Source organism: Achroia grisella, unplaced genomic scaffold (genome assembly GCF_030625045.1).
Source record: "Achroia grisella isolate CSIRO2021 unplaced genomic scaffold, CSIRO_AGI_Agris_v1 utg900, whole genome shotgun sequence".
Taxonomy (NCBI): domain Eukaryota; kingdom Metazoa; phylum Arthropoda; class Insecta; order Lepidoptera; family Pyralidae; genus Achroia; species Achroia grisella.
The window spans coordinates 1,345,046-1,366,149 of record NW_026713059.1 but is presented as its reverse complement, the minus strand read 5'-3'; the positions used below and the strand labels follow the sequence as shown (position 1 = coordinate 1,366,149).

Sequence of the window (21,104 nt, the reverse complement as noted above, 5' to 3'; positions counted from 1 at the left end):
AGAGACTGAAAATTATTGTAAATTTTTTACTATATTTTTAAGAATAATTACGTGTTCACTGCTGCTGCAAGCACAGTAGCCTACCAGGCGTCCTGAATATATTGTATACTTAGTCGCAGTTCTTATATTACATTCTTTGCAGGTAGGCCAGTATTCTAGACTGGTTTATCGAGTGAAATATTGAAAAGGTTACATAAATACAAATTTCCATATATGGATACGGTTGTCGGGGCCACGTGTGTGCGTCGCTGATACTTATATGGTTTAAGGACATCGAAATGTCTCCATTAAATAATGAGCCTCTCGTAAAACGAATACCGCCAAAACATGTCACATCTTTCCAGATATATGGAGATCTAGGCGTACTTGAAAGATATCGTACTGAAGAACATATGATTCTATATAATTCATGCTTCATCCACTTCCACAACTAAAAATAAAACTCAATATTATTTATTAACACATGACCTTCCGACTTCTTGCCTACTTCATATTTTTATCACTATCCCTACGGGACAGTTGGGGTAGCTACTCCAGTTGAGAAGAACTGGTAAGAAACTCAACTGTTTTTTTATGTTATCATTATTATTTTTTTAGTCAACTTTATCGTACTTATCTTACACATGTAATGGTTACAGAGATTCTTAACTTCTTGCATAAAATGTACCCGATATCAGATCTATCATAATCTTACTAATGTTAGAAACGCAATAGTTTATGAGTATGGATGGATAGATGGATGAACGGATTTTGATGAAACTTTACAGTCATATAGCTTATACATCAGAATAACATATAGGCTACTTTCATGTAGGTGAAACCGCATGTACAGTTAGTTTACTATAGATTAGTTTAGATACTCATATTAAATGTTCTAATGCCAAATTGTTATTTTTATTTTAGCTAATCGTAAGTCGAATGTCTGAGTTGATAATTATTGCCTAGATCTAGACGCTGATATTTAGAGTAACCAAGATTACTGTGGGATATGACGAAATCGGATCGGTTTCATAAATAAATAAAATAACTTCTATGAATTAGCAATACATACATAGTTAGCAATTAAAGTCCATAACTAGTGTCAACGAACAGGTTTTACTCACCCACGTTTGGTATAATAACGAACGTAAGCTATGTAACCGCTCGTAAAGCTTTTTATTTCTCAGAGAGCGCATTTTTTCAGCCCGATTTGAGTCATAATTGGGCGTTTTGATAGCGACTCCACCTTGCCTGGTCTGGCTAGCCTTGGTACGTGGTTATAATCGAGAGGTCACTGAATGTGTACTGTAAACTGCATATAAAGTATAGACTTCTCAGACTGGGATTTAAATAATTGATTCTGCTTTGCATGCCTATTTCTGTCCTATGTAAGCGCAGAAAGAGATTCCTATATAAGGTTCTTGCACATTTTATCTATATGTATGATAAAGACTTCTCTTTCTCTTAAGAACGTCACAGAGTCTTCTAGGTGAACAAAATACAAAACAGCAATGCTTACTTAACTTAGTAATTTTATATTAATTTATTTAGATGCTTTAAATAAAAAAAACATTATTTGTTATTCTATGTTAGACAAAGACACCTATATAATTAAACAGTGTAAATAACCTGGCTTTAAAAAAAATAAAAAGAAATTCAATTCAGTTTCTTGTCAGTTCTTCTCAATTGAATCTGTATACTGAACTGGATGGTAGGGAAAATTTTATATAATAAAAAAAATATATTCATAAGCGGTTAAAATGTCCTATATGATAAATTATTTTTGAATTTTAAATTTTATCAGTAGGCTATATTAGCTTAAACTCGTCCTTATTGGACGGAACCCGCACAAGGCAGTGGGACTTTAATGAGGTTTTATTTACTTATTTGAAAAAGGGCAACTAGACCCGCGCCTAAATGAGTTTTGGGCATCGTTGCCTTCTAGCCTTTTATAAACAGTTTTACTGCCTTTAAAATATTATAATGCTACGTATACTGTTTTAAGTAATAATAGGAATTTATACTAATATTATAACGAAAAGAAAATTGGTTTTTAGTTTGTATGTTCAACACATTCAAACTAAAAACCAATTTTCTTTTCGTATAGGCTCCAAAACTACTGGAGTAATTTGAATTTTATTTTACCATTAGAATACTACATTATCTATATATCAGTTAAGCGACTAAATATTGAAAAAAATATTGGGGATCCGCATAAACTCAGAAAATACTAGATATTTTTTTGATTTCTTACGCATATATGTAAGCTAGATTAATATAAAAAAATACTAGATCTAATTTAAAAAGTCATTCACCTATACAAAGCTAGATAATCAGCGTGTAACAAAGACTGGTGAACGCTTTAGCTAAACTAGCATAAACGTACAACGCCGCGGGGTAATACTAGTATTAAACAAAACTATTTCGTTTCAATAATGAATGGCCTACTCTTAAATAATTGAATGTAAGCGGATATCCTGCACATAACTCCACGGATTTAATCATGTCACATCGTCGCGGCTACGATCTTAGATATTATCTTGTTCGGTGGTCTAATGACCGTCCGAGCAACCGTTATAATTAGCTAACTCGATAAACTTTAGATAGATGCAACTTGGTTGTACAGAAATTGACTACGTGCATTATGAAAGAAGCCATTAGTGGTCAAATAATTTGTAGTACGATTACGGCAAAGATGGCTACAGACAGTCCTCTTTGTCGGTGCTGCTTTGAAGGCAAAGAAACGGCTGGCCACGTAATCCTGGAGAGAATCGTAGCAGTGGCCACACAACGAAAACAAATCCTCGGAACGGTGAGGTCGCTCCGTGAAACCTGTGAAGACACCAGGAGACTTCTGCGTTTTTGGGAAGAGCTTGGCTGGCTACTTTAGTAGTCTCGGCTCTACACGAACAACGGCCTAGATGAGAGACTGATTGCGGAAAATGGAGTCTAACTTACATTACATTATGGCAAAGATAGTAATATTTTTAGTCGGTTAGAGATATATTAATATATACTGGATAGGACTAATATAACTATGACCACAGGTAAACTATAATACAATAATTGACCCCTAATACCGGTCCAGAGATGAGGAAGACCTCTACTAACTTAATAGTCTATTATCAGTGACAAGCTAAAGAAATCCGAAATAAACGACTCTACGACCCAGGCCAGGTGTGCCTGGCGAATGTCTGGTCTGGGAGAGCCGACGACAATTGAAATGGGAAAAGGCTAGGCAGAGAGAGAGAGAGACTCCTGTGTAATAATGCGGCACAAAAATGATATAATTAGTTTGTATGTAATTTACCGTTCTACTTAGTAGTTTTTCTTCGAGGTTTCCATTAGATTTTAGTAATTTTTTTTGTGCGGCCAGATTAGGCGAGCTTACCTTTTGGATTTTCCCGTTTTTCTTCGATGTTTCAATGAGACTTTATTAAATTAGAATTAAACCGAGTAGTCAGAAATGTAATTTGACGTCGATAGTTTTTTTGTGTCGGCCAGTTTTGAACTCAAGACTTCCTAAATTGGGTTAGCATATGCTACTTCGAGGACAATGATATAATATACATATATTGATTATATATCACACATCGATCATAATATTATAACCTTGTTGCCGGCTTCTGAGTCTATTTTGCGACACATTCTAATAGGCACCTCGCCCAGAAATATCGCATGTCTTTTTCCAATCTTTTCAAGTGTCCCGGTAAAGTAGGGTATACAATGCGCCGAAATGTGACGGAGTTTTGTCGAAAGAACAACAAAGAAGTGCTCCGTTAGTGTCCAGGGGAATATGTATTGTAGAAAAGTAGGCCGCTGTTGTGGGTTTCCGTTACAGGTATGGATTTTAATATCAGGATGCACGAGGCGATTTTTTTTTAATTGGAATGACAAACAAGCTGACTCGTCTGTAGTGATACTCCTATATATATATATATATATATGTAACAGTAGTACCACGAATATCATAGCATCATGCGAAATGAAAATTCTTTATAGTTACCTCATTGAAAATAGAGTTTTATGAATTAATTTGTACAAATATATAAAAATATATTATTACTATGTCTAAGACAGATAGGTCAGAATGGTCATGTGTTATTATTCCGAAGGACTGTCATAAATGCGTTCTCTATTTCACTACCGTACCTTTTTTTTATGCTACGATGGTGGCTAACAATACGGTCGAGCCTATCTGATGGTAAAAGGTTACTGTAGCCTATGGACGCTGAAACACCAGGGTGTCACCTTTTAACTGAAACATAAGTTACAGTAACCTGTTTGGCAGTAGAAATAAATAAGACAGGACTTACAAAGTTACTCGGAAATTTCACGAGGTTGTTACGTCCATATAAAATGCCAACAGATTTCTTTAATGTTCTAAAATGATGTCTATTAACATAGTGAATACTTGAGTATTCATTATAATAAGAGCAATCTAAATATTGTAATATTTTTTTAGGTAGATAAGACGTAATATTAAAAGTGAAATTAGTTAAAGGAGCTTTTGTATTTGGTTGAAAATAATAATTTTCAGATTTAAATACATACATATATGTATATATAGCAGTTAAATACATATATATGGAAATATAAATGCTTATATAGTGTGAGCGTTTATCAAAACCATTTCTTTTTACTTAGGCAAAAATAATATCTATCACTTTCCTTGAATTAAAAAAGAATAAGGTTGTTTAAAAATATTTCTCATTATTTAATTCTATGTGACACTTGTCTAATGTTTAAGTAGGTATTACATATACATCTGTTATAGTAGAAGGATAAATAATGAACTAAGATAAGTGGAATAAACATCTATAGAAAGACAATCATGAACAACATTTTTAAATAATTGTTTTTACTGGCAACACAATTAATGGACTGTAGGAATTTAGTGGCAAATAAAAAAATAAGGTTGTCTTCAACTTGATGTACGCTTGTTATTTTTTAATGAACACATTATACAATTAAACGAATTACCCATACCTTCACTGTACAAATAATAAAAAACAAGTGCCTTTTTATCGACGTAGAATTAATCAGGTTTTTATTCAGTATGATATTTACACAATACGTTATAAAATGCATATATTACGAGTATTAAAAAAAACAGCATCAATCTATAGACAAAATAATTTGGGGAAAAAGGATCAATATGGCCAACTAGTCATATCGTTGGTTTTGGATTAAATAAATTACACTCCGTATAACTATGTAGAACTATAAAATTAAACACGTCTATTTTGAAATGAAACTATTTGAATTTTACACGTAGTGTTTAAATAGGGATTTGTCATGCATTGTATTAAATATTAAACATTATAATTATCATGCAATAGGTATACATAAATTTGCGAGTTATATATGCACCGATACGTTTGAATCGGTGCTTGATACATGCAGTTTCATAACACGTGAAACACCGTTATACAGGGGTTGCATGTTATACAAGGTTGCATTAAAATTATCACGTACCCTGTACCAAGTGGCCACCTGTGGTTTGGCGCCGAAGTCACCACCGAAAACAATATACAATACATAATATATTAATAAAAAGAAAAAGAATTAATTAATTATCATATATTAATTAAATAGATATGAGTTAAATATCTGTTAGTATAATTAAGAAACACTACAAAGGGAAGTTAATATAAAATGTATTAAAAAGAATAACCTTATACCATAGACATTTATCATTAGTTACAAATGTGGCTGTATGCCTACATCATATTATGCCTTTGCCTTTTCCCTGAACGAAAGAACAAGTTCCAAAAAAAATAATTGACTTTTTTAATTTTCGAACGTCACGCCCGGTGTGGATTGTTTTCGCGCCAATTCTGTCGGACAACGTATCGGAATGCAAATGTCAAGCGGCGTGTATCTTTCGATTCGCGTGACCGAAGTCTGTACGTTTAAGAAATTACTTCCATGTAACGGTATGTGAAAACTGGTTTGTATTGTCGAGTGTGTTGGTCCGTTGAGCGGTGATTTTTCCGAGATCTAGTTAGATTGCACTCAGACCAAGAAAAATAGTGAGTAAAGTACTTTTTCTATCAACGAAAACAATAAATTTTAGCTTACATATGCAATTGAAAACACCGTTAATGTCAAATAAAGGTGATAACCTAAATACACAGAATTTGTATGAGTCAATTAAAACTTTATTCATTATCGCAACACGATGATAGACTTAATTAGCCCACTAAAGTTAGATAACTAAGTTTCTAAATGTGGGAAATTAAGCCGCATTCCTGTTTAAATCCGCAAAAATGTATAAAGTGGTAAAAAATACAAACGATTTGAACATGATACTATGAATAGATATTAAAAATAGTTTTAATATTTCCGTAATTCTGCGGGGACATTGCGAAAGAGACATATTTATTGCGGCAGGAATGTATCGACGATGTTTTATTGTTTCGTTTATTGCAATTTACGAGTATCGCCGGCCTGTCCCGCCCACTACATCCCACGTGTGTAGTTGCTCTAATGCAAATAAATATTTAATATGATGTTAATGTAATATTTTATGTACAATATGCGTGTACTTTTTATTATACCCATACACAAATATAAATACATACATGAATATAATTTTAACATTACACAATAAATTTAAAATGTACTTATACAGGTTTAGTGGTGAATAAAATAGTAACTTGAAAGTCACGGTTACTATTCGTGTATGTGAAACACTTATAGTAAGAAGGTAAAGTGGAAATCTGATAAATTTTGAAGTTTTCACACGATCACGTGACGTGTGCTATTTATATGATGTGTTCAATTTTAATTTTCAGTTTTGAACTTTGTTTCTTCAGGTAATTAATAGTCAGTTTCATCAATATTATCCGCGAATTTCTTAATATATGTAATTTTATAAATATATGTAGTCTATATTACTTAAACCTATTTGTGAAATTGTATTATGTGTAACTTTCCACTATATTATGTGTAAAAACGTCTATCATCAACTCTAATCCCGTTTAGGGACCCCATCAATAAATTTCTAATCAAATCGAATTGGTTTTATCAAGTAAACATTGTCTTACTTGAGTACATACTTGTATAAAATGCAATATGAAATTTTGTTAGATAGTTACATTTTACAGAAAAAAAATAAAATTATCCGATTATTAAAATTTGTAATGAATAGATAAATCATCGTAAGTAATTAAAATAAAATGATTTCCCTTGTTAAATACCAAAATAATTTAAATTGTCTCCTTATTCCACTTTTGTGTAAAAACTATGATAAAACTCCTCGAACCCAAAGTCAGGATTAGTCGTAATGACAAAGGTCCCTGATTTGCAAAGTTCATTCAACAATCATAAACTTCCATCTCTTCCAATGTATATATGTCCATTAAATGTATGTATTAGAATTTGATTTGAAGACGCACCTTAGGTAAGGCGGCAAGGCACTGCTGCTTGACGTCCCAAACGAGCTGGTCCCTCGGAAACTGGAGGCTCTTTTGCACGTTAAGTTCTGGAACGTGCACGCGCACTAACAGCCACCCCTCCGCGCCCTCTGAGCACTCCCCCTCCATTACGCTACGCCATCTGTAAACAAATATATAAATATATAGAAAATATATAAGTATAAAAACTTTTCTTTTCGGACTACTCTAATGCTGTTGGCTGTAGCTAGCCTTTACAGCTTCACCGGACGATATGCGAGTGCAGATGGCACCCCAAATCCTGTGGAAGGACTTATGGAGTGGCTGAAGGCCAACTCCTGATCGATACTACATTAGTCTGAGCTCGCCGTTAGGGATTCGAACCTCGGCTCAGGCCGTCGTAATTTCGATCCCCATTTGAACTACGCTTGTTTTAAAGGTGAAATCACAGTAGGTAAAGCCGTAATAGGTATTTGTCAACGAAGGATAATAGAGTGTAGGGTTTATTCTTTCGGACAATTATTTTGTAATAACAGTACATATACAAGAATAATAATAAAAATTATATGAAACCAAAATATTCCTTAATAAGAAATTCAGTCGACTTTTTTCTAGTTCTTCTCAATGTAATGTTAATAGTGAACTGGACAGTATGGAAAAAAATATTAATACATAAAACTTGATGTTCATTAACGGCTAAAATATCGTACACAAATAAATGATTTTTGTTTGATTGATTGATTTATAACTCGAAGTATACTCAATATAGAGAACTTTGTAACTTTGTTATTATTTATGACGAAACGATAAGATTATAATGATAATTTTGTTGTGATCAGTTTCTTTATAATGTTAAAAATGACTAATAAATTGTTAAAATTAATATGTATAATGAGCAATATTACCTATAGTGTGACTAAAATGAAAAACATCCGATTTAATCTAATTAGTTACCTAACGTGTAATGATTAAGGCTGGCTCACTGGGTCCGGTTGAATTTCTGTGAAACACACTACTCAATAGCTGATGGCGCCAATGCCGATCACACATCGTTGTTTATAAGGAAAATTCTTTTGTGTATTCGTATTACTAGCTGTTATATGCAACTTACGTATTGTCACGTACTATCCTCAGGTTACAGATTTGTAAACAGAATACATCTGTGTACAAGAGGATCAAGTAGCATCTACATTGTATAACAATGTTGGGCTAACTTTACATGTATCAGTTTTGTTAAAATAAATAACCTAGATAAACTTACGTAAATAACATGCAATAAATTTGTAAATTTAAATTAGGATGAGTTGAATACGTAAACATTTTACGCGGGTAAAACTTATGACAGCTGACTTATAAGTATATATTATTTAAGATGATGAGATGATGGATGGAGCTGTGCTGGCGGGGCACCATTGTAGTCAGGTAATTAAAACATAGTTTGAATTTATTATTGATATTGCGTTCAAACGAATCCTTAAAGATAGATAGACGACGAGCCTATATTTTGTTTTTGTATTGATAAATTAATGTCGATTGTATGGGAATTTTAAACTAAGAATGACGCAAAATATGCAGTATGATTTTGTCATATATTTCCCATTTTCCTACTTTTAGGGTGTCGTGTCTGGAAATTTTCATTGTTAGTGTGTTATGTATTATAAAATAAATAAATGTAAATGTGTGAATTAGTGTATTAGTATAACAATTATAAGGGGTACAAGAGAAAACTTAGGCATACATCGAAGTTTGTTCCCAAAATTAATACGATATTTGATGGGACAGCATCGAATACCTACCGGGTTTTTATTTACCCAAAGCAGCATGTCTAATTGTACACCACGCCGTTACGATTACGTTACGAATTCGGCAGTCACATGGAATGTAACTACAGCTTTTTAAATATATAAATATATGTATATATCTGAATACCACAATAGCGAAAAAGTGTGGTACATTTAATGTACTTTTTATAAATCTCTTTTCGAGTTTTTTAAGATTCAGTTTTTTTAAAGGATGATTATGGTATGGTAAATCCGCCTACGCTTATGGAATACGCTGGCGCGACACCAGTGGGGATTGATAGGATGGGTATGAGGTCAGGTCAGTTAGCCCATCGTGGTAAATTTGGCAGGAATATGTCATGATGATTTTTAGGGGGAACCACGTGGAGGTCAAACTGGCAGGGTAAATTGCTAGTAATGGGGTCATCAGTACTAACAAATCCCTTCCCGTCGGCGAGGTACAAATAGAAGATGCCATGTGAATGGAGTTAGATCAATTGACTCATAGTAGCGTATTCAATAAGATTTAATTTCAACAGTTTAGAAGGCCCAGAAGAGAATATATTTATCAGGAGATTCTAGGATCGCTATGTAAGGATGGAAGTGAGAGTACAAATGACTAAAGAGCTCGGATATAGAATGCTCTTTTATTATAAAATAATATTATTATGGTTGGTATTCTATGGTAGGTAAGCTATACACTACATAGTAGAATCGAGCTGACAAGGTTACGTTGCTAGCTACATGGTTAAAGGTTGCGACTACTAGTAATCATTTCTCCCTAATTAAGTTAGGTAGGAGCGAATATTCTAGAAACCTTAGCATAACGGTATCTAGGTGTTAATTTAATTACCGTTTTAACGGTTATATAAAACCATTACAAAGGACCGCAACTCTGAACGAGGCCATAAAAATAGCCTATAAATACAATGGGTTGCATAAATAAACTCCTTTTATAGGATAGTATTTCAATCAGAGAAGCATCTATAGACCAGTTGCATTGCAGTATTTGCCTGGGTGAATTAGTATAAAGGTTGTGACGTATTAGAATTCGATGAAGTTAATTAATTTGAATTGTATTAGAATTAATGTTAATTGTATTCTGGTTTTTTCTGAAAATTTTGCCATTTAAAAGTAAAATAATTTTATTTGCGAATATTTTATTACTGGATTATACAATAATAACATATCCATAATATGAATATGTATTTGAATATATATATGCACTATATATGTATACACTAAAACAGTATTAAGAAGAGTTAAGACCTGCTTAAAAAAAATCAACAAAGTCAATATGTACTGGGTGAAGAGAGCTCACAGTAACAGAGAAAAATATAGGTAACAGTTTCAAATTTATATTAGGAGTTTCAATTAACTTCAAAAAACATCATCTGCTTCCATAAGTTTCCTATCATTTTCTCTGTAGAACATGAAATGCTAAAAAAATATTGAATATTAAATACAACAATTTCTTATTTATTATTTAAATTTAATTATTAATTTGAAAACAATATTTATCACTATTTAAATTTGCCTGACTGCTTTGCTATTCCGAAAATTATGTATACAGAGAAAGGAAAAAGAAAAACGCACCCAAATATTGAAAAGTTCAAGTCAAAATCCGACAGATCACAGTCTCAGCAACTATACGCGTCCCTATCTTTTTGTAACAAATGAACAAGCGTTCTTAAGTACAAAACTTGAGTATCACGTACTCACACAGCGAAGATAACGTTATCTAACGAAGTAGGTACCACAGTAAACACCTGTGTACGCATGCGCCGACGCAACGTCATACTGGAGCCCAAATGTTCGTATTTCTAATAACATCGTAATAATAATTACTGATGCCCCAGTTACTTGAAGAAACGTGTCTAAACTAATTCGATTAGTTGGAATATAGATATCTATTTGTTATGACAGGTGACTTACTGATAAATAATTAATGGTGTTTGGTATTGACAAGATTTAGTTAATTGGGTTTCGTTATGCAAATGTGGATTAATTCATAGAAAACGTACAAGACGTAATTGAAAAGACTTAAGACTTACACAAACATGCCTCGGGCTTGATTTTGTAAAGCGATTGCAATCAATTTCCATTTGAAACTCACTGAAACTCGTAGTTTAACTCGTAGATAACTTTTTAAATAATAACATTTAAAGGAATAATAATCTAGCCTTTGTGGCATCGATATAATCAAGCACAAGTCCTTAAGGTACCATTTCGCTATCAAAATGAAACACTAGGATGTAAAACAAGCATCGCATCACACAAAGCTACGTCGCATATTTATTCGATTTTCTAGTGTAAATGAAATAATTATATTTTCGAGCTTTTTATAACTATGCTTTTTTTAACAAATAATTTTCGTATTAGGCGTGAGAAATAACGAAGTATGAGATAAATAAAGATGCTTGGATGAACTCAGTATTTCGGATTCAAATTCTGAGCAGAATTGGATCCGCTCAAAAAAATCGGTCAGTTTGGAAGATTTTATTGGTCGAGGTGAACATTAATCCAATACGTATTTATATGTTCATTTTATCACAAGGTTAGCAGTAAAAAAATCATATAGGTACTTATTAAGTAATTAAGATTAGGCTATAGGTACGACTGATAATTTATCAATTAAACCCATTTGGATTTATGAGTTTCAATTCCATGTTTTCAATGTATGCCGAGGTTATATTTATACTACTTGGCCCACAAAATATAAATAGATATGTCTATTGATATTAGATTAATAAAAAAGGCTAATATTGTAACGAGTAAGTGAGAATTTTGTGTATATGTGGTAGCTAATCAACGAATTAAGTCTATTTACATTCTTGCACCATTTGAATGATACAAATACAGTTTTTTTGTATATTGTTCAACCTGGGTATATATCTATGTAACAATAAATTTCTTCTGCTATTTAATATGTAATTTCGTAATATCAACGTACCTTTACGTTAATGATAATTGTATACCATCAAACGAGTCAAGTTAACAATTAAGTTTATCCACTTAATTGTTAAAATTGTTGACTTAATAAAGTTTTATTGTATATTTTATTCCATTCACATGAAATATGTTCAGTAGAGTAATAATACATAATATGCGAGTTTATCTCAATAAACATTTCCTTCCGTCAAATCAAGGAGCAAATTTGATATTAATTTTAAATTTCGACCCATTGTAACTAATGTTATTAAAGCGAAATCGTGTTTATTTGTTAGGTACTCGTTCTTTTAATCATTCATCATGAAATCTGGCACGTAGATATAATATGTATTGGAGAAGAGAATAGGCTATCGTATTCCGGCCAATCAATTAAGGTTACGCGGGCGAAACCGCAGACAGAAGTAAGTCAACTATATAAGTTTCAATATCTTTACATTATTAAGCTTATATCTTCATACAACGTCAGTTGCAACATAAGTGTATAGATTTATAGTCACAATTATTTAAACTTTAATGTATAAATACAATATATAAATGCACATATGGTGATCTTAACATCTAAGGGCGTTCTCTATCAGTTAACCATAAGGCAAACTGAGAAATTAGTAAACAGCGCATTATAATTTAGAAATATTCATTGGTGGTAATTTTACGTCATAATTTATACACATAAATACCAATTTATCTATTTATTTATACTTGTAGTTTAAAAACCGATACATGATAATATGATTACATGAAACGTTCAAAGTTTGGGTAAAATGAATTTGCGCAGAATGTACCTACCTACTACAGAGAATTTAATGAGTTATATACATACACAGCTTGTCTGGCTAGTAGTATAGTCAAATTTGTTGATAGACAAACATTTGTTCAAAGTTTTGAATCTGGATCTCACTTAGAATAAGCAAATGTTCATATTAAGTCATCCAGGTGTAATCAAGTCAATTACTTGGACTTTATCTATCTATCTTCACGTAAGTTCTGTTCGACGTTATGTTATGACTTGTAATGTAATTAGGTAATAGGATTTAAATGTGGTTTAAATGACCTGAGTTATTTCAGATAAAATACCTAATGAGTTGACTAATTTTGATAGAACGTTGACACTGATGTATTGGTGTCGATAATAATGATTTATAGCTTGCATTAGTAAGTATTTCAATTGTCATGGTTAGGTACTTGTTGGAATTTGGAATTTCATATTATAAAGTGAAAACACTTGCACTCGCGCATTGGTTTTATGTTCGATTCATTCGTCGATATTTTGGTTCTTCTTTAGGAGGTAAAAACATAGATAGATAGATAATTTATTTGCTTGAACATTGTTTACTTTACAGTATAGGTCTTACAATAAAATAGGGTAGGTACAAATGTTTGCCTCATTATCTAGAGGAATGCAACTTTAATTGATATTAATTGCATTGCTTAATAATATATTATAGAATTATAATGAAATCAACTAAAATAGCTTAGAACTAACACAGATGAATCTATGTATTTATATCAGTTGTCTAGCACCCATAACACAAGCTCTGCTTAGCTCGGAACTAGATTAGCGCTGTGTGAGTTGGTCGGAAAAAAAACATTTCATTGAAACAATCTGTAAGTATCATTTTAGTCATGACTAAGTTCTGAGGTAACAAACAAAAATTAAGCAAATGTTAATTTCGTTCTATTTTTGAAATCGGTAGAAGTTGAAATTGGGTGGGGAAATGCAACCAAACTATTGGAGCTGCTTCATTGCACGATTGTTTCCATCATCTCGTCTGAAAGGATTCAATCAAGAATTTTCGTTTCAAATTATAATAATGGAATGATACACCAGTACTAACAATTTCTTAGTAGTTCTTAGTAGCTGACGAGGCGCCAATTTACTTGTAGAATGAAAAGGTGAGCGTGAAGTCTCAAGTCAGTCAGGAGTCGCGAATTCACCAGAGGTAACCACGACATTTTACAATTTCGATTCTTCGTCGACATTTAGTTCCTTTTTATTCTTTAAGTGGTAAATGCCTAGATAGATCGATATTTTATTTGCTTGACAAGGCGTCAGTGTAGAATATTAAGAAAGATGAGAAAGTCTCAGTTAAGCGTCGCAAATTTACCAGAGTTAACTACAATGGTGTCCAGGGCAGATTGGGTAAATGTCTAGTATCTATTACTGATAATCCCCTATCTCTTCTCCCTCCATGAGGGGTTGTATAGCACCCACTAGTTACAACGTACAGATTCAAGTTTCGTGTACAATCCTCGTGATGTCATCGACCCACTTAAAGTCGGCCAATTGAACCAGAATTACAACCGGTTGTAAAACAAAAAGTGTGAGTTGGTACCGTAATATAATGTGTGGCGTGACGTGTTTCGGATAATAACAATCTCCGAGGCTGTGAATTTATTTGTGTTACTTTAATTTGATACTAGCTTTTAACCGAGACTTCGTCCGCGTGGAATTAAGACGATACAGCGCAAATATTAACGGTAGTGATATCAATATTTCTCGGCATTTATAGACCTGATATTTATGTATTTCATTTATGATATCTTTTTTACATCGTTTTGTCTGTTTTAGTTACATAATTAACTTTCTTAGCAGAGAAAAAATCTCAAAGAATCATATATTTACGATATATAAGGAAACGGGACTGAATCAGACTCAAATTTTTCAATATAGATAAATAAAAAAATCTAAAATAATAGTAACCTAAATTACACCTTATAACATTAGCTATCTGCGAATGAATGTTCCGTCTAAATCGGTCTAGTCGTTTCAACTATTAGGAAGTATTGACAGGCAGACAAATTTAATAAAATTATATGTAAGTACCTTTTATATGCCTTTAGTGAAACGCTGTCAATTTTAAATTATAAACAGACACTTCAATTTCATTTATTTGTTTAGATACGACTCATATACTTGTGTATACTTCAACTGTTTGTTGTTAACACATTATGCTTGTCTTAGAAATAAAGTGCGCAAAAATGTCTCAGTAAATTAATATTGTAAACTGAATTTATACTTAATTATTTCGATTTATTTTTCAATGTAATTTTTGAATACTAATTAATATAAACATACTAATTGATGTAAACAACTATAATAAAATAATGATTAGTTTTATGTTGGCGCGTACATATAATAAAAAGAATTTTAGAATTTGAATAGTTACAGTACTTAAACTTCATAAAAGATCAAAAGCTACTTTCTACCGTTTGCACTCTATTCGGCATTATTAAAAAGTAAAAATAGCATAAACAGCATTGTTGTATAAATTCATAAAGAATTCAGATTTAAATTAACAATGGCTAAGAAAATATTTAATTATTCCACTTTTCTTTTGAATTTTTATCTCGATCTTACTCGCCGTAGAGAGTACAGAAGTAGAATTACAAATTCTTTGAACACTTTTGAAAGCGATGTTTAGACACAAAATACGAGAACAAAGAGTTCTCTTACCGGAAATAAAGATAAGGGCTCAGTTTGTACAAATGTTTGTACAACGTGGTCGCCCATAAAGATCTGTGTTCGTTGAATATGGAAATTTTAGTTAAGAATTTATGACCGTGTTGTGCAATCATGTTAATTACTCCGCTCTATTTCATAACTTTGTCAGAAACATGGTTTTTGAAGTCTTCAATTTGTTTTAGGACAAATTACATTTTATTTTCAAAAGTGCGCACAATTTTTCCGCTAAATATGTTTAAATATTTATAAAATATAGTTTAATATCCTTTATGTAACAAATCGTGATTCCGTTTAAATTAACGTCTATGAAGTCTAGAAACTGTTAAAAAAAATCTATCACATTTAAATATAATGAAGATTTTTGTATTATTTACAAAGGAGGAACGTTCGATGATATTTACGAAAAACTTGGTGATTTATTTTTTATTTATAAACCTTATTGAATTATGTACAATAGGCAGGCTTAATGCTATCAGCATTCTCTAGCTGCACGCATTTGAGAATTTTATTTATTTATTTAATTTAAAAATAACAATGACTTACAAAATTATGACTGTGTACTAAAAAGCATGAATGCTTTGTGCGCACACAGGGCCGTATATAATACAATAATTACTTATCTGCTAGTTTTATGACAGGTATACAAATCTTATTACAACTTACTTTACTACTTTTTAAACCAGCCAACAAATGCTTTTATGATTAGTAAACAAGCAATACAATCTAGAATAATATTTGAACAATTATTAGTAATTGAGTGGGTATGTGGTGAGTTCAGTTGAGGTAAAATAATTGAGGGTAGGTATCAGTACCGGTCGTGTACGTCTGGATTTACTCACTTCGTATATAGGATGTTTCAAATACTTATATCACAATTCATAAAAAGATGTAAAGTGTATATTATTAGTTATTCATATACAGTGATACTCGAAGGAAGGAAATAAAATTGAATTATTTATGTAATCGGAAAAAAATATAATAACTATAATTACAATGATAAATGCAAAACGGATGCATAATATCGTGACATCATTGTGTAGAGCCATAGAGGTAATGCGGTCATCGACGTTTATATAAATGATACTTTAAAAAAAAAGTGTTAGTTCAATCAGGTTAGACAACATTATTAGCATATTTTTAAAATAAATCAACACAGAAATAAACTTAATTTGCAAGACTGAGTAAATCTATATTAGCAATGAAAGCCGCAAAAAATCGTATTTAATAACGAAAGAAACAAAGTGGTAGGCGAGGAAGAACAGCGTGGGTGTATGACTGTGATTACCACAATTCTTGCGGTAATAAGACCTTGTGGTCAATGTATATAACATTTTTTGTGGATGATTAGGGAATGGTGCACCCGCTTGCGCTAACGGTATACGCTGGCGGGGCACCAGTGGAAGATGATAAGATGAACATGAGGTCAGGTCAGTCAACCCATTGTGGCAAATTCAACAGGAGGTCAATGTATATTATAATTTACCACTACATATATAGTATATTTGTTTAGAGTTTTTGATAGTTAATATTTTGATATATGAAAAGCCATATCAAAAAGTAAAATGATGGGCCTATGATTTAATTATTTAAATAGCAAAATGTTATCAGTGAAATCACACAATTAGTGAATACTCATTTTCTCAGCTTGTTTGCATTTATTATTTTCTTATTGAATGTGTTTCAACAGATTTTCATATTTCGATGAATTTTAACAAAGCCCCATGCTCGGTCCTTTTTTTAAAATAGTATTATCGAAATATATACCATACGTAAATATGTTGTCAGTGATATCTATGAATGATTACCTATTCGTAAAAATAAAGACCAATTATCATAATGTACGAGTATGAGTCTATCCTAGTTCATACCTACATATTTATTGAATAGAGGCGACGAGATCAAATTGTTTTCATTTTCCAAATATCCAAATTCTTGGTGGGCTAGAAATTTATCATACTGCTTCCGATGATTTCGCGTTCGATAAATTCACTACACAAATATTTGTAGGTATTTATGAGTAATGGAAAAGAAACAATATTTATTGAAGTGAACTTAAGATATGCATTTCTGAATAGTCATATTTTATTGATTTTACCACTCATTCGCAGACGTAGACATCTGTGTCTGCGTACATACATCTGTTTGTACTGATCTGGGCATTTTTTCTTTGAATACAATGTATTTATAAATAAAATGTATATATTGTTCTATTAACTTGTATAATGCCTGTAACACAAGCTTGCTAACTTTGGAATTAGATGGCGCTGTTGGGAGGCGTGGATTCACTACTGGCTACTATTTATTTGTTTGTATGCAAAAATATCTAAATATGCAAAGTAAAAAATGTATAAATAAGAAGTTTAGGATTTATATACAAGAGATGATTTTTATCAGTATATGACCTAAACTCCAATAAGCGTTAGGATCTCACATTTATCGTACAATCTTGCCTTTGTTCTTTAAGACACTAAAATTGCATCTATCTACATAATTATTGAATCTAATAGAACAGATCACATCTCGATATACCTATCTAATTATGGATCTAGTAAGTCCAAGTAAGGAAATTCCGGGTTTAGTTCTATCTCTTGAAATTAGGGCACAACTAAACGGTAGCTTTAATGAGTGGCGGGCGATAGAGCACGGTGTGTATTGTATCGCTTCACACGATCCACGGTAAATATTTGAACGGTTACTAAACATTCCAACTATGTTGGACACTATAGGGTTGCCTTCACAACTATACTATAATAATAATAATTTCGTTTGTAGAAGATTTTGGGTACATTATATATAGGATATTATTGAAAACATGGCCCTTACAACATTTGCTTCTGTAAAATCAAGCGTACAAATCTTTAAAATGATTAATTTTCAAGTATTAAACTAGTACTCGTATATTCTTCACCATCATTTGATTGATATTATATTTTATTATGTTATATGTAAATTTGTATGTTTAACATTTTGGGGACTCTATATATAGGAAATATGATTGAAAACAAGGCTCTTTCTTACAAAATCTGTTTATATCTAGCGTATAAATCTTTAAATTGATTAATAATAATTTCAAGTATTAAGTTATATAATTGTACTCGTATATTCCCAACCACTATTTGATTGTATTTATATTATTATTGTTCTATATGTTAATTTGTATTTTTATCTAAAAGTCCTCAGAATACTTACTTATAATTCAAATTATAAGTAAGTTTTTTTTCCATGAAATCTTTAATTGAATACAAACATTTTGAAGCTTGCCATTCATGCAGCTTTAAATAATATTCTAAAAGGTTGTGTGTTATCGGGAAACTTACTAAATGTTTTTATTTCCATACAAAATGGACTTTATTGTGTTGTGGACAGTTTTGTTGTGGGTACTTTTATTTGACTTTACGTATGACTGTCGCGTAATTAATTTTTGTCGTTGTCTTCTTTAGAGGAAAATATTCTTGATGTAATAACATCGACATTACTGGAGTGCATTCTACACCTATTAAATAAACGTATTATATTAATAATGCGTACTCAAAAATACACAGATTGAATATAAATATGCATGAATAGAATAACTAAAAGTGGAACAATAACATGTATATAAATAATTAATGAGATGCATGTAATACCATTGCTATTTTGGGAAATAAAAGGAGTTTTATTTTTATTTATTTATTACTTGAACATAGCCCTTACCCTTCCTTTAACTTTATTGAATTGTTCTTTACAAGTATATAATTAAAAAATATATTCCGACTATTCCCTTATTTCATTCTTTTGTTATAAATAGAAGTAGAAACCAACAATTGTCCCAACATTTGTGTTCATGATTGTTTGTATCGGTCTGGGTGCATTTTATGTATAATATATGTATTTACAAAAAAAATCCACGTACTTATATCAGTTGTCTAGTACCCACAAGCTCTGCTTACAGTGGGACTAACTGATGCCATGTTCATTACGTGGGGTTATTTTTTTTTCACTTCCTCCATAATGCTCAAGCATGTAAATTATTCCTGGTAACATTATATAACAAATTAACATTACACCGCTAAAGTTGTAAATGACTATAACAGTAAACTATTATTGTATCTCTTGAAAACATTGCGTTTATAAAACACGAGTATATTATGGTTTTATTAACTTCTATTTACATGTGTGGGCGGCGGATGACGCGGCGTTGTAACGTTTCGTAATGTAGTCAACTGCATCCGATTTTCTTGAAATTGTAATGAACTATACTTTAAAGATGAGTGTTATCAGATGCGTAATAAAAGTAGGTTTATGTTAATCATGTTTGAACAGTAGACATCAACAGAATAATTAAAAGAAAATAATTATGTGGTTCTGATATCACTATTCCATTTATTTCTAGATCTTTGTACTTTCCACTTCTTTTTTACTTACTTCCAACTTAAAATAATTGACTAATCTTCATAATCGTAATTAACCAGTATTATTATATCAAATCAAATTAAATGAAAAATATTTTATTCATGTTTGGGAACGTATTTTTTTGTATTATTGGTATAATATAAAGATAGCTAGGATCCTTCTTTCTTCTAAATATCAAATGCAGCATACCTACATACCAAATTTTATTAATACTGGTTCCTTTGTAGACGAATTATTATCTTATTATTATATATTAAACTTATTATATATTATATCTATGAATTATTAATAAAGAATTCCTAATAAATTATGAAGGAGTAATTCTAGTCTTTTTCGAACTATTCTAATATGGATTGTCGTAACTGTCTTTTTAGCTTCATCGGATGCAAATTCACTGGATGCGCGCTTTTTTATACCATTAAGGTAGTAATGTTAATGTTAGTAAATGGTCACCGTTGCTTGTGGACGCTTGAAACATCAGGGGTGTCACGTGTGCGTTGCCGACCCTTGCAGAGGTGAGGGCATTCGAAACATGCGGAAGGGTTTATGGAGCGACTGGATGCTTACAACTGCCTTACGGAACAATTCCAATAATAAGGACAGTTGCATCGAAGAGTTCTTCATTATAAAAGTAGGTAATGAGTTCTAAACAATTTATTATTGTCTAATATTACTATTATGTTTCCCATAGTAAATTAAATAGATGATATCAGACGTGCCGTAAGCGTTGGTGAATGCCATTATTATTACCGTCTACATGTACTAATATTATATAATCTTGTATTACATTATATTATGAGTCGATCTGACAAATGATTGCCAAACAATGAGTCGCTGGTTGTACGGGTTTCAATAGTTATATACTTTTAAGCATACTCAGACTTACGTATAACAATAGATTGTCACTGAATCACATGAATTCTTCTTCCAGTTTAGTTTTTTTTTTATGTAATTGGAATGGCAAACAAGTTGTCGAATGGTAAGTAGTAACCGTCTTCTATATAAATGAAACTCTCGGATAATAAGGTAGCATGGTTCACTGCTATATCAACGTCATTAGTAACAAGTGCACCGCATTGGTGAATGGAACATGGCTTTTCAGGGTATTGAGGTTCTGACAATTAAATACATCTGAAA

At 31.6% G+C, this 21,104-nt stretch overlaps 1 protein-coding gene across 1 annotated transcript in view; it reads right to left on the bottom strand.

Annotated features, from left to right (window-relative positions):
* LOC131853163 (SH3 and multiple ankyrin repeat domains protein 3) overlaps nt 1–21,104 on the bottom strand; it is a 219,184-nt gene that overhangs the window by 96,785 nt on the left and 101,295 nt on the right. The window contains exons 3-4 of the mRNA XM_059203987.1: nt 7,383–7,542; nt 5,458–5,475 (exon numbers count right to left, since the gene is read on the bottom strand). Coding sequence (XP_059059970.1) covers nt 5,458–5,475; nt 7,383–7,529 — 165 coding nt within the window. The 5' untranslated portion in view covers nt 7,530–7,542. The remainder of the gene's footprint in view (nt 1–5,457; nt 5,476–7,382; nt 7,543–21,104) is intronic.